Raw genomic sequence first — 14,009 nt, forward strand, 5'->3', positions numbered from 1 at the left:
CGTTTAGATAACCTCGGGGTAGTCACTCAGCCCAACCTATCTCAGTTTTATTGGTGGGGAAAATAGGAGGAGTATTACATATGTTCACCACCTTGAGTTATTTATAAAAATAATAATGGTGGGATAAAAAAAATCTAATACAAATAAATAAAACCCCACATTACATGTATCTTTCTGGCCATTTGCAAAAGCAGATCATAAATCAGGAATCCAAACAGTTGCTACGGAGGAGCTGTAAGCTTCCTAGTCACCATTCCCCTTAAAATCCAAGAAATAATATTTATTGAGAGATTCCTGTGGAGAACTAGCTCTCTACAAGTGCTGTAGTACTGTGGAATCATAATCTAGCATTACTCCAATTTGAGATAAACTGGTGCAGAACCAGAAAATAAAAGTGAGCTCTTAAATAGAGTGAATATTAATGGCGGTCACACAGTGAATCGCTTCAAAGACTCTGGAAGGATGTAATTATTTTTTTGTAGCCTATCCTTTCTTTTGCTTAAAAAGGTACACTTACAGCATGTCATATCTGTTTGTAGGAACATACACCCATATCTTTCTTTTCTATAATCATTATACTATTAAAAAACAACTCTCAATATCATTTTTGAGGGGCATTACTAATATTAGATGCATCCCATTTTTATTAGCAGGGTTTTGTGCAATACAAAGGAGAAGCTCCACGCAGAGACAAAATTGGCCCAAACTGCAGACATATAAATTACTTGTCTTCTCTAACAAGTCCTTTAGAAGGAAAGCGATTAGTACTGAAAAAGGAAATACAATCCATTTTAGTGCTTTGCTCCTATATAATTTCCAGACGTTCCCCAAAATGACTAAGCTGATTTAATAAAGTAACAATTCCTGGGCTTAGTCTATGTCTTGGTCTGAAGTAATCCACTTCTTGCTGCGTTTTCCTCTTTTCCTCCACCTTGGGGGTTGGGGAGCGAAAGAGAAACAGATTACTGTAAATTTTGGCAGGGAATTCAATTTGCATCATTTTGCTAGAAGTCACATGGGTGAGATTCCTTCCCGTTTATGATAGATTAGAAATGTTTTCCAGATGCTTTTAATTATTCTTTGAAAGCAAGCCGATCCTTAAGGAAATTTCCTTCATTTTTTCCCCAAACAGCAAAACTAAAAAGCCAATAAATTAAGATGCGTGCAGCTAACTAATCAAAGAGCCCAATCGAACGATTTGAATTTCCTTACACAATACGGTCAGGCACTTACAAGGACAACCAGACTGTTCATAGACAAAACGAGCTGAAGTGAAATATACTTTCAGTTCCTGTTTCCAACTGAGATCATCTCCAGCCCCAGCCCCAAGCACGTTGCTATTGGTCTAGGCAGCGTAAACTACTTACATAAACATAAACACCTCTTTTCAAGTGTATTATTAAAGTTGAAAGCAGCAGCTAGTTGACAGTGTACTTTCTAAAGTTTGGAGACAGAATCCGAAAGAGAAAAAGAGATGACGTTGCACTGTGGCTTCTGTAGTGTTGATACTGAGCAACGCAAAGGGTTTCCTGTTGAAATTGTACCAGGCTTGCTCGGCTAAGAGCTGAAAGGACGTCCGATGATTTCCCAAGACCATACATGCTGAGACAAGACTGTGAACATAATAAAGACATTTACCGGCAGTGAACGAATTTGGCAATGGACAATGAATATGAATCTTTAAAAATGTACTCTGACTCAACCCCATTAATCAACATAGGTAAGTATCTCTTCTTTCTAATCAAGGCACAAGAATTCAAGAATTCAAGGGAGGTGATGGTTGTATGCACGGTGTTTCTTGAAGTATATTCCTCCCAATCACCCACAGGCACACATGCAGGCATGCAGCACTTTAAAATAGTATTAGCAAAACGTGGCTCCAACAGAGCGTAGTCACTCTGAAGTAAAACCCATTCAGGGAAATCCATATCTCATTGCAAGGCCTAAGACACAAATACGAGATAAAAATGATCTTTATATGCTCGGTCTTAGGAAAGGTAAAAAGAAAAACATTTGATAATTTGTTATCTTGTTTTCTGAAGTGTGTTTTGGAGGAGGCTGGTATTCTTCTATTAACTATGAGATATTTGCCAGTTTGGAGAGACTTTTCCTGAAAGATTTCTTCACCACTTCGGAGTTTTCATGAAAGCATCCCTGTGAGTAACTTGGATATTATTCGAGAGGGCACATTAAATTCCTATAGTGTAATCAAAGCATAGTGTGAAACTGCAAGGGTGCTGCCTGATATTTCCCAAAAATCTCAAAAGTTGTTAAATTGGCCTTCCCAAATACACCCTCCTCCAGATACATTTGGATTGTAGCTTCAGAAATTTTAGCCATTTCGTATCTATAACCCACGGGCAATTGGTTGAGTAATGGTTTTATGGATACCATGGCAAGGCTACAGGAATTTTATAATCGATATGCAAGAGCTGAAGGCTTGGAAAGTAAAGATCAGGTGAAATGTTTCTCCTTTTGGTACTAGTATATTTCCTTTAAAAAAATTACGTTTTAGTATACTGGGCCTTCTGGCTATTTTTTGATCTGAATATCTAGTCTGATGAATCAAGCTCATGTATTTTAATCCCTTTGGTTAGGGCAAAAATCCTAATCAAATATTCCCAACTTTTATATAGCAGGGTAGAAAATTATATTTCACATCCCAAACATGGAATGGTGGCATAAGGGCCAAAGATTGTAATTCTTAGGTCAAGCATAACCATTTTCCACATTGTGTGACTGAAGCCCTACCTCTGTTTTACATGTGTCACATGTGTTGAGTCAGATAAAAATAGAGGCTTCGTGTAACCTCTTAACCTTTTAGATCCCCTTCACCGAAAGTAAAAAGCTGCAAAAAACTACCGTGCACCTTTCCATATGTCACTTAGCTATTGCTTTGGCTCAGTGGTGGTATTCAACGTTTTTTTACTACCGGTTCTGTGGACGTGGCTTGGTGGGCATAAGGGTACTGTAAAATCTTCATTTCCTCCCCACTCCAAGTGAAGGTTACTGCAAAAACCCCATTTCCTCGCAGTCAACTGGGACTCGGGGGGGGGGGGGCAGAGAATAGATGGGGGCGGGGCCAGTCAGAGGTGGTATTTACCGGTTCTTTGAACTACTCAAAATTTCCGCTACCGGTTCTCCAGAACTGGTCAGAACCTGCTGAATACCACCTCTGCTTTGGCTACAGTGAAGGTTCCCCTGTCTTGCAAGTATACTTTTCTTTATGTCTTTTTGGTTCCCTTGGATCCGATATACTGCAAAGTTTAACTTTCTTTATGTTAAGTGATTGGGTCAGATGCCTTTGGGAAAATATTGTTTCCAGCATTTTAATTACCAATGAGTGGGAAAGAGAAACTATGTGCACTGCAAGGAAGAAGTGGGGCCCCAAATCACAGGAACTAGTATACAGAAAAGTCAAGAGAGCTGCATCAGACTAACTATTAGGTGAGGGGTCAAAAGCATGGGAGAAATATAGTGGATAACAGTTGCACTTCACATTTGTAAGGAAAATGTTTGCTACCACATTGCATTTCCTCAGATCTTGCGACCTGGGTGTTGCAATAATGGAGTCTGTTTGCATTTAGTTTGTTTGATTTAGGACTTTTTACTTGGCATCTTTATTGTTTCTACAATTTTCTCTTTATTAGATTTTTTTTATTCTGCCTTTATTATTTTAAAAGTTACTCAAGGCAGCAAACTTAGGCCTTCCTCCTCTTCTTTTCCCCCTACAACAACATGGGTGAGAGAGAGTGATTGGCCCAAAGTCATCCAGCCAGCTTTCATGCCTAAGGCGGGACTCAAACTCATTTTCCTGGTTTTTAGGTCAACACCTTAACCACTATACCAAACTGGCTCTCTCCAAATTGTTTTGGTGCTTGTGTGATTTCCAGAGTTGATTACAAAATGAGAGGCCAGACATAATTTTATAATAAATTAAAAAAATAGAATCCGGACCTTTTTTTCATATGGAGAAAATTGGCCATTTCTTGTTAAGACATAAAGTAGTTAGATAGTATATTGATTAATATGAAACCTTGCTATATTAATTTTGAAGGAAATTGCTTTTTGAGAAGTTAATATATCTGAATAAGGAAAGTAAAGTTGGTACTGGGCACAGGTTGTTTTGAAGCTATTCACCCTGTCAAGTACTCAAACAGTAGGGAATTCTCTGAAACCCAACCACTTTTATGGAATATAAGACGTATGGCGACTTATTTTATTTTTATTTTTTAAATGTGTTTTATTTAAATAAAAGTGGCCTATTGGTTACATCATTTATAACAGTGGTTTTGTTTCATACCATCAAGTATCTCTTTCATATATAAAACCATGTGTCTTCCAGTTGTGAATGTGTACATGCAGAAGAATTTATTTTTATACACATACAATTATAGATATAGGATCTGTAGCAACTGGTTTTAGTTCCCAAAACTGAATATGTTTTAGAGGTCACAAATTAGGGATGCCAGACAGAGAAAGAAAATACAGCTGTGGAATGTAGTAATTACAGGAATAGTCTTGTCACACAACAAGAGAAACAACAATACAACATCGTCTTTATTTAAAAAAAAAATGCTTAAAAAAACAGGATGATTGAATTACTATCCAAAATAGTCAAATGCTGATTATACAAGATGTCAGTTTCACCTGCATTTTGATATGTCTATAGATTGCTATTAATAAAAAACACAAATCAGATTTTCAAGACAATGTTATACATTGCTTCAATTATATGTGCTTTGGCCATAATACATTATTTGAGTTAATCCCACATGTAAAATAAGACGCTAACAGCATATTGTCATTTAAAGATTACTTAAGTAAGCAAAATAGTTGGTCCAGGTATTATGGGTTGGCATTGTGGTATCTTGTGGAAACCACTATAAAGGTAGTCTTTGACTTGCAATTATTCCGGTAATGACCATTTGAAGTTACAACTGTGACTTTTGACCATTTTTCACACTTATGACAGTTGAAGCATTCCCATGATCACATGATGAAAATTCGGACACTAGGCAACTGACTCTTATTAACGATGGTTGCAGTATCCCTGGGTCATATGATCACCTTTTGTAACCTTTTGACAAACAAAGTCTAAGGGGAAGCCAGGTTTACTTAACAACCATGTTATTAACTGAACAACTGTATTCTTAAATTAAAATGGGGGTGAAGGATATTTTAACTCTTGACATTGTTTGCCATTGTTTCAAGCTTAGCCTTGCTATGAAGTAAAATGAGACATCGGTCCCAGAAAATGGGCACAGGTAGCTCTTGACCGTAATTGAGCTCCACACTTATGTCATGATGGCTGTAAAACAGGTCAATTAATGACTGCCACAGAAAGGTCATAAAATCAAGGAATATTATTTTTTATTTTATGACCTTTTTGTGGCAGTCATTAATTGAATCCTATGATTGTTAAACAAATACCATTTTGCTAAGTGAACATGGCCTTTGTTAAGCAAACACTGTGGTCATTATTTCCTAAGGTGCAACAAAGTAAGAAGTAAACATTGGTTTCTGGCAAAACCATAATAAACTGAAATTATGTAATAGCGGGGTACTGCAAATGGCCATAAGTACGAGCCATGAGTACTGAGTCTCCAAAATATTAAATGACCATGAGGGGTGGCCCAATGTTGAATCTTCAAAACTGAGTTATAAGTAGCTTTGGGAGTATCTGTTGTAACTTGGTCGTTAAGTAACCAATAATAAGTCAAGGACTATCTGTATTTTAGAGTTGCAGGAAAGTAAGTTGTAGCCACTTGCTATTCTTGCATGCAGTGACAAGTGACAATGGGATAATTGGAAGTACAATATCATATTTCTCTAAATTAGTCTGTTTTCTTTATGTGGGCTAAAGATCAAAATATCATTAACTTACACCAGTAACTGGAATTTGGAAAACCTCATCTCATCTTTTGCTTCAGGAACCAAAATATACTGAAGCTGCTTTGCCTGAAGTAAAAAGGAATCATTGCTGGATTTGTGAAAATATGGACCTTCTCAAGCTTTTTTTTTTTAATGAAATATGTTCAGGCCTCATACTTAACTGGTACTTTTCCAGACGTTCTGAATTGTAGCTCCCAGTATTTTTAACCATACTGGAAATAAGTGCCTTAAGGTAAACTGTGAAAAAAGAATGATTTCACCTACTTCCAGAATGAACATTCTGGAATGAGAATTCTATGGGAAGAATTCTGAATTAATTGACAATCCTTTTGCAGTGTTACCTCAGTCTTGCTGGATTGTTCTCGGATATGAATCGTTTAAAGGATTAGGAGCTTCATACTGGATTGTAGGTGGGAAAATCTCATTTGCTAAAGGCACCTAATGATGAGAAAGGTGCTGCCATCACTTTTCCTTGTAATTGTGGAAGATTAAATTTACCCTCCTTGAGCAAATGAATGCTATAAATGTCAGGAGAAAAGGGATGTGATGATGTTTTCAAGCATTATTTGGATATTCATCACAGGTGAAGGCAATGAATACTAAAATAATGAAGCAGAAGCAATAAATAATTCTACGAGTAGCCACTGGTAACACTTTCTACTCCTTGAGGAGTGTGTGACATTGTATGTTGCAGACTCTATACTCTATACATTGCACAGGGATAACAATTGTGCAGTGTATGAGGTAGTCTTAAGATTTGTTAGTAAGGATGACTAATGCCTCCCAACCCCCAATGCATACATCACAAATCACAGTGCCCCTGAGAATATGGTCAGGGAGGAATTTATGAAATGCTTACTACTTAACTCATCCAACAAAGAATATTTATTTGTGCATTAATTTATTTTATTAGCATTTCACAAGCTATATAGCTTTTTACTGATCACTCTTTGTTCAGAGTTTACAATCCATGACTTGATGGGGAGTGTAGGGTTTCTATCCTGTGCTGATTTTTGTCTGCAAACAATTAGAAAAAGAAATCAGACCATGTTTTATTAATTTCTGTTGAGATAACAATTCTAACACTGCAGTGCATCTCCCCATTTTATCAATATAGAAAGGGAGAAAGAGACAAGGAAAAGGAAGATCAGCTTGTGCCCTTTGCTTTTGATCCATGAAATCCATCAGTTTAAAGTTAAAATACTATAGAAATTCCTGTCTAAGTGTATTCATTAGTTATTTGTTGCAATCAAAACTTGGGCTACAATAGTGATAGGTCTTGTTGAAAAATTCCAATACCAAAGTCAGAGAAAGAAAGACAGTGAGAAAACCTCAGAGATACTAGAGAACAAGTGAGCAACTGGAGAACTAGTTACTAGAGAACAAAAAGAGGCCAGTTGTGCATCTTATAGCATAGAAAAACAGGTGCTGAGGTGGTCTCTTATATCGGTATATCAGTATTTCTCAGTACATCTCATTCAAGTGTACTACAAGCAGAAGAAGCTGGACAAAGAGTGTTGGCTTCAGTAAAAGCAAGCTTTGCACCCCAGTGGGAGTGATGATATCCAACTTGCTTCAAGCAGTTGCTTTCAGAGCGGAGAACTAAACAAGTCAATTAGACCAAGAACTAGCACTGGGTTCCATTTGGACTATGATGGTGGGAACTATCATATCTTTTTTTCCCAATTACTATAGACTCCTGAGATACTTCCTAGTAGCCAGAATTGCCCATTATATGGAGGCCATTGTTCTGTCATCTAAGAACATGCGGAGTGCATCTTATGCCAGTTGGAGAATAAAATACTTGAGCAGTGGATTCAATAAAGCTTTGGGCTACACAGGAACTAACAAGCTGCATGCACTGTATTTTGACAGATTTTTGTGATTTAAGCTGATGAATATGATCCACCAGGATACTGGATGGCTCTGGTATATTTCTCCTTCCATAAATATTATGGTAGTAGCTGCAATAAGGACTGCAACTCTTCTTTCTTATTCTGAAAAAGAAATGATTAGAGCAAATAACTTTCTCTGTTAATCATTTTTACCTTCAAGCTATCAGAATTCTGCTAATAATTTATAGGACCCTAGTTATGGTAACTGAAACTCATATGTGGCTTCTCTTCTCCATTATCCCTATGAATGGATAAATGATTCAGATTAAATACACTTCTTGTTAAATTGATTCTTCCTAACTTTCAGATCAGATGATTGGCTGGAATAAAAACAGACGCCTTATTTAAATTCCTGAATGCAGGTGTGTTTTTTTTAAAGTCAATTTTGCCTCAAGTAACTCAACAGGTTCGGTGATTTTCCCCCCTAATTCTTACCTATTTCCTTTCCTCCTTCTCTCATCAGATATGAGAAAAGAAATAGCTTGTCACTTCTGCCCCCCCCCCATATTTTTCTGCTAATAATTTTGAATTTCAGCCCTAGATTTCAGCCATTCAGTATGAGCTCTGCGCTTGTAAATCAATCATTCTCAAAATGTATCCACCCTGTCAAAAAAAATGATAAGGCATCTCTAGTACTTCTTTTCAATGGGGAGGTGACACTGCAATGCATGTGCCTTTACATTCTGTTCTATAAATTTAACAGGAGAAGGTTGTATAAAATTAATTGTTTATGGGAGTTAGAGTTCTTTAAAGATGGAGATTTAATAAAATATACTTTTAGCAAGTTGTGGTCCAATGTGAAAACAAACTATGAATTCAAAAGCCATTTGGTTTTTTCTTGACAATTAGACTTACACTTGATAATCTAAACCAAATTCCAGCCCTTCTAAGATTTCCATGCTATTTTGATGCCTCACTCTGTCTACCCTTTTCCATTTTTAATGTCAAAAATATATTAGTCTCAATTTACGTTTTCAGAACTTTACTTCTCTTCAAGTGATACAAGCAACATATAGATCAGGGGTGAAATGCTACCAGTGTGGACCGGTTTGTCTAAACTGGTAGTAAAAGAAGCTACCAGTTTGCTCAAACCGGTAGTAAAAAACTGCTACTGGTTTGGGTGAACTGGTATTTCTGATGATCAGCTGTGATGCACGATTTCCTGCTTTCTAGCTAATCTAAATCACGTGGCACGGTGGATCCCCCCCCCTGCTGTTCTACTTACCTTTGCAGGTGCATTTGTTATCAGGCTCCGCCCACTCACCCAGACGTCATCATGTCCGTTTTTGTTGCTCTGCACATGCACGGAAGGTCCTGCGCATACGCGGAGGTGACGCGTGTGAGCAGAAGTGGTTTGCTCACATTTGCTAACTGGTAGTTTTGCAGGGATTTGACTCCTGATATCGATGTTAACATCTATGTGCTTTAAATATACACAGTAGCTAAGTGGCCAAATAAATAGCAGATAAATAACTATTCTTTTTTCATTCAAATATGTCACACACCAACATTTCTCTTCTGGTAAGGTTCACATAACTAGGGCTTTCAAATCTGACCTGCAAAAATATGGATCACCACCAGAAACAAGAGATATCCTTTGTTTCCATCAAGTTGTTGTCTGGATATTTGCAGACCAGATCTGGAGCCCTAGATATAATACTCAAATTAAATTAAAGCAGCAATCATATGCTTTCATATAATGTGTGGATCTAACAACTTTTGTTTGTAGTTTAATATGTACATGAATTAGTTTTATTTATTAAACCACAGCTAAAAGAACCATTGATGTAATATAATGTGTAAAGCCTGTTTACTGAATGCCCGACAGTTTTTTTTTTCAGTATAATACATAAGCTGGTCAGATGACCAATTATGGAACATTCCCATAACATTTCCTATTCAATTTCTCTACAAACCAACAAGTCAAATGGGTTTAAAATGATCCTCTTTGAAGCTTTAACTATGTTGTAAAAAAAACCATAACCGAATGAAATGAACTAGCATTTTAATTGATGATTAAAACATTATTCAAAGCAAGGCTCCTCAAAGGACAAGTAGGACTGGAAGCAGAGAGAAGCAATTCAGCTGGGCTTCTTTCCATATAAACACCAGAGTCAAAATAAGTGCTTTGTATTGATATGAAGGAATTATTAATCTAATGTAATGGAACGTAGTAAGGTGGTGCACTCCCAGGAGGGAAGGAGTGCATCCCAGAGGAACAAGAGGCAATTCAGTCCAGAAAGAGAGTGAAGACAGCACCTGCTTAATAGTTCGGAGCATAGTAGATGCATATAGCAGAGAGCTCAGTTTGGCAAGATTTTGTCTATAGGTATGAAATGATAAATCAGCTTGGAAAAAATTGCCATGTATCATTCTTGGTTTGAGGCCTGACACCTGAGTAAGACAGTCTACTGTGGCATTGTGACTATGGTCAGCCTTTTCTTATCATTTCTTATTTAGCTTCTGTATCATAACAGTACATGAGGTGTTTGAACTGTTCTGACCTAGGCTTCCTGATACAGTAGAAAACACATGCTTAGTCCCAAAAACCCTCTTTTTATTTCAAAGGCTATGAATTATGTTCATTCACAGCCCGTAATAAGTCCCAAAAAGTTGTAAGGAGTCCTACAGTAGGTTGCCAAAGTCCTTCGGGATAAGGCTGATAAGCACCTACATTTATCTTCCTTGAAACGCTGCCAAAGAGTTAATTGGCAATTAGTTTGGCAAGGCCACATGGAACAAAGAGTCAGAACGGAGCTTCAGAAGGTAAACTGACCAGCATGAACCAAGTTGCTTCCTGCAAAGGCTCTTGTGCTTTTGTTCCTCCTTTATGTTCTATGGGAGGGGCCAATCACCTCCAAGCCTTACTCCAGAGTCGTCCGTTCTGTCTTAACTGTTCTTGCCTTCTGGCAGCTCTGCACATGCGTGCATTGGGAGCAGGGGGAGCCTGTTCCTCTGCCTCGCTGCTGTCTGCTTCTGGAGACTCTGGAGGCAGCACATAACTCCCAGATAGCCCTGCCCCCCCCTCTGCCTCCGATGCAGAGCCCTCGTCCGAGCCTTCCCCAGACTCCAGGACTGGCCTATGTTCCTCCCCAACCTCCTTGCTGTCCGACTCTGCTGCCAGCTCCGCAGGCCACCAGCAGACCACAACATGAACATACTATTTTCTTCCTTAAGCAATAAGGCCTGGATCAGTAATATTATGGTTAGGGAAATCTGCTGACAAGTATTTGACATAAGGAGCATATATACACACTAAACTCTTGGTTAAGGCTAATATAAACGTGCATTTTTCTCCTATGATCGTGGAGACAACAGCCAGACTGGGTTGTTCTGTCCAGTAACCAATTGGACTGAGTCTACACTTGTGATGTCATCGAGCCCTGGTGACTCCTCCCAGTTTAGACTCAGTCCAACCTGGACTAGCTGTGAGAATGACTCTCTCCTCTTTAAATTTGCTCTCAATTACCTTTATTGGCATTTTTCAAAATTAAAAAAATTGATTGGAATATATTTTCCTTTTTTCCCTCCTGCTCTGTTTGAGCGGGAGATTCAAAACTGCCTTCAGGCTTCAGCTTAGCTTGCCGGTCTGCCTCATGCCCACGAGTTCACTCCGGGATGCACTCCAGCCTTGCTCAGCACAGCATTGACTCTTTAGCTCACGAGCTACAGCTCAGAGGCTTTCCCAACGAAGCGCTCTGCATTTCCTGGCCGTTTGAAGGAGTCGCTGCCTCAGAAGTCCTGCGGACTTAGCTGCCCCTTAGCTCTCTGGCATCGGGAGGAATGGCCACCATTTTGGGCTCTGCCGGAGGACAAAAAGCACGTGAAGACCACAGCCGCCATCTTGCAACTCGGAAAAAGCATGTGAAACAGCCAACGGCCACCATCTTGGGCACTCAGCATTGCGGAGTTGACAGAGGAGCTAAAAATGCTCCAAGCTGCAGCGGCGTTTCTCCGGACAGCAGCAGTGAGATCGTTCCATTTCTCTATTCGGGGTCTAGCCCTTGGCAGTCATGGCTGATATCTCCTTGGTGGGGGCTGTTCCCAACAAGGAACCAGAGGGGGCAGGATCATCGGGAGTCAGGAGCAGCCGCAAGAGGACGGCTAAAGAGGCTCCTGTTACTGGGAAAGCTCCCAAAAATTTCAAATCATCTACTAAAGCTGAGGAGCGAAGGCAAAAGGCCCTAGAGAAGGAATTTCAGTGGGCCCAGAAACAAGCAAACCAGAACATCCAGGCCTCTCCTCCCCCTCCCATAGTGGACTAAGCTGTCTCCCTGGGCCCTCCTGAACTACCACCCATGGGCCCTTCTCCATCATTAGATGATTCAGATGGGGAGTTGTCCTCCTCCTCTTCGTCGTCCTCCTCTTCATCCTCCTCCATAGAGCCTGATACCAGAGGAAATTTCTTTGATGTCCCTCTCAATAGGGATCGTACATTTGAACAGGCCAGCCTCCTTCCGGCTCAGAGCACAGGGGTACCTCAAACTCTCTCTCCCTCCTACAGAAATGGCAGCCATAATTTCAGAAGCCATAAAACAAGGCATTGCTGCCAGGGTTCAGCAGCACCCTCCTCCGGGGCCATCTCATAGACACAGACATAGATCACCTGGGGTCACCCAGCAAAACCCTCCCTCTGCTTCTGCCATTCAAGACACCCTCAGGGACTCTGACCTATCAGATGACGAAGGGGCCATTCCGGATGCTCCTGCAAAACTGATCGCTTTAAATCTCTCCTGTTCAAAGCAATAAAAGCATCTAACTTACCTTCTTCTTCTTCCACTTCTTCTACTCAGACTCAGGCTGCTGGGCTGGTTTCGACCGATCGTTCTAACACTCTTTTCTCCGATCCTACAGTGGAAAAGGAAGTTATTCCATCTCCTAAGATCTTCATGAATGTTGTCCCACGCAGTGGGACTCACCTGGCACAGGCTCCCAACCCACCAGCCTACACAAACACCTCTACAATGTTGCCCCAGAACTTACCAAGTTTCTTGAGACTCCTCCAGTGGATGCGCCGGTTGCCTTGTCTTCATCCGCCGTGGTCTCTGGAGCCCCTGAGGAAGTCCTCAAGCTTGAGGAGAAAAGGTCAGATCAAACTTTAGTCAAAAGTTATCAGGCAGGTGCCTGGGCAGTTCGGGCCTCCACAGCCACTTCATTTTTCTCCATGCTGCTCTAGTCTGGATTGAGCAGCTCCAGGAACGTATTGCAACCACTGATACCAGGTCACACAGGGATTTAAACAAGGTTAAGGCAGCCATCGAATATTCAGTGGATGCTTCTTTAAACGCTGTCAGGTTTGCTTCTAAAGCCATGGCCTCTTCGATCATGGCCAGGCACCTGCTATGGCTTAAACCATGGCAGGCTGAAGTCCGTACCAAGTGGCGCCTCGCAGCCTCCCCTTTCAGTGGCACTCAGCTCTTCGGAGCTCCCTTGGATGCCTACCTTTTCAGCCAACGGATGGGGGACCCTCCTTCTCCCATCCCCAATGCTAGTCCTTCACTCTCAGACAGGGATCCAATCAGGACAGATCTAACCGAAACGCCCAGCTTTTATCCCCAAAGAAGTCTTACTGGGGAGGAGGTAACCGCCATTTCTCATGGTGAAAGTGACTACCTGGACTCTCTCCCAATCAGGGGTCGCCTAACGTTTTTCGCCCACTGTTGGGAGGAGACCACGACAGACAATTGGGTAATCAAAACGATCAAATTTGGCCTTCTTCTAGAATTCCTCTCCACCCCTTAGGAACACTTTGTACCATGCCTGATATCCCAGTGCCCTCGCAAGAGGCTTCTGATGGATCAGGCCATACAGCATCTGCTAGATTCTGGTCCCTAGTCCCTCCTCAGCAGAGGGGGCAGGGCTTTTATTCCCGCCTCTTTGTGGTACCAAAGGCTTCCGGGGGCTAGAGAGCGATCCTAGACCTAAAGTCATTGAACTGCCACATTCTTTGCTGGCGGTTCAAAATGCACTCCCTACACACCATCCTACAGGGAGTCAGGAAAGGCGATTTCCTCACTTCAGTAGACTTGACCGAAGCTTACCTTCACATTCCCATCTTTGCAGACCACTGAAGATTTATCCCGTTCTCTTATGGGGGGGGAGGCACTTCCAGTACCGAGCACTTCCGTTCGGCCTCTCTTCCGCCCCCAGGGTATTCACAAAGGTGCTGGCAGCCCTAGCCACCCACATCAGATCGTCAACCATCAGGATTCTTTGCTA

General features: G+C 40.7%; 1 protein-coding gene and 1 long non-coding RNA gene across 4 annotated transcripts in view; one reads left to right on the top strand and one right to left on the bottom strand.

Annotated features, from left to right (window-relative positions):
- Positions 1-601: 601 nt before the first annotated feature.
- LOC309388725 lies at positions 602-1,442 on the bottom strand. The gene is made up of 2 exons (XR_014174831.1): positions 1,368-1,442; positions 602-931 (listed from the first exon to the last, which is right to left on the bottom strand). It is a non-coding gene; the product is annotated as an uncharacterized lncRNA (long non-coding RNA).
- LOC309388724 (uncharacterized protein) overlaps positions 1,011-14,009 on the top strand; it is a 310,737-nt gene continuing 297,738 nt past the window's right edge. For 2 of the 3 annotated variants that reach the window (XM_081946304.1, XM_081946305.1), the window contains exon 1: positions 1,011-1,720. In XM_081946304.1, the coding sequence (XP_081802430.1) occupies positions 1,660-1,720 (61 nt within the window). In that variant the 5' untranslated portion in view covers positions 1,011-1,659. Of the gene's footprint in view, positions 1,721-2,042; positions 2,157-14,009 lie in introns of all 3 variants that reach the window. The other variant, XM_081946306.1, reaches the window with a different exon arrangement.

This window comes from Natrix helvetica, assembly GCF_964273705.1.
Source record: "Natrix helvetica genome assembly, chromosome: 3".
NCBI classification, from domain to species: domain Eukaryota; kingdom Metazoa; phylum Chordata; class Lepidosauria; order Squamata; family Natricidae; genus Natrix; species Natrix helvetica.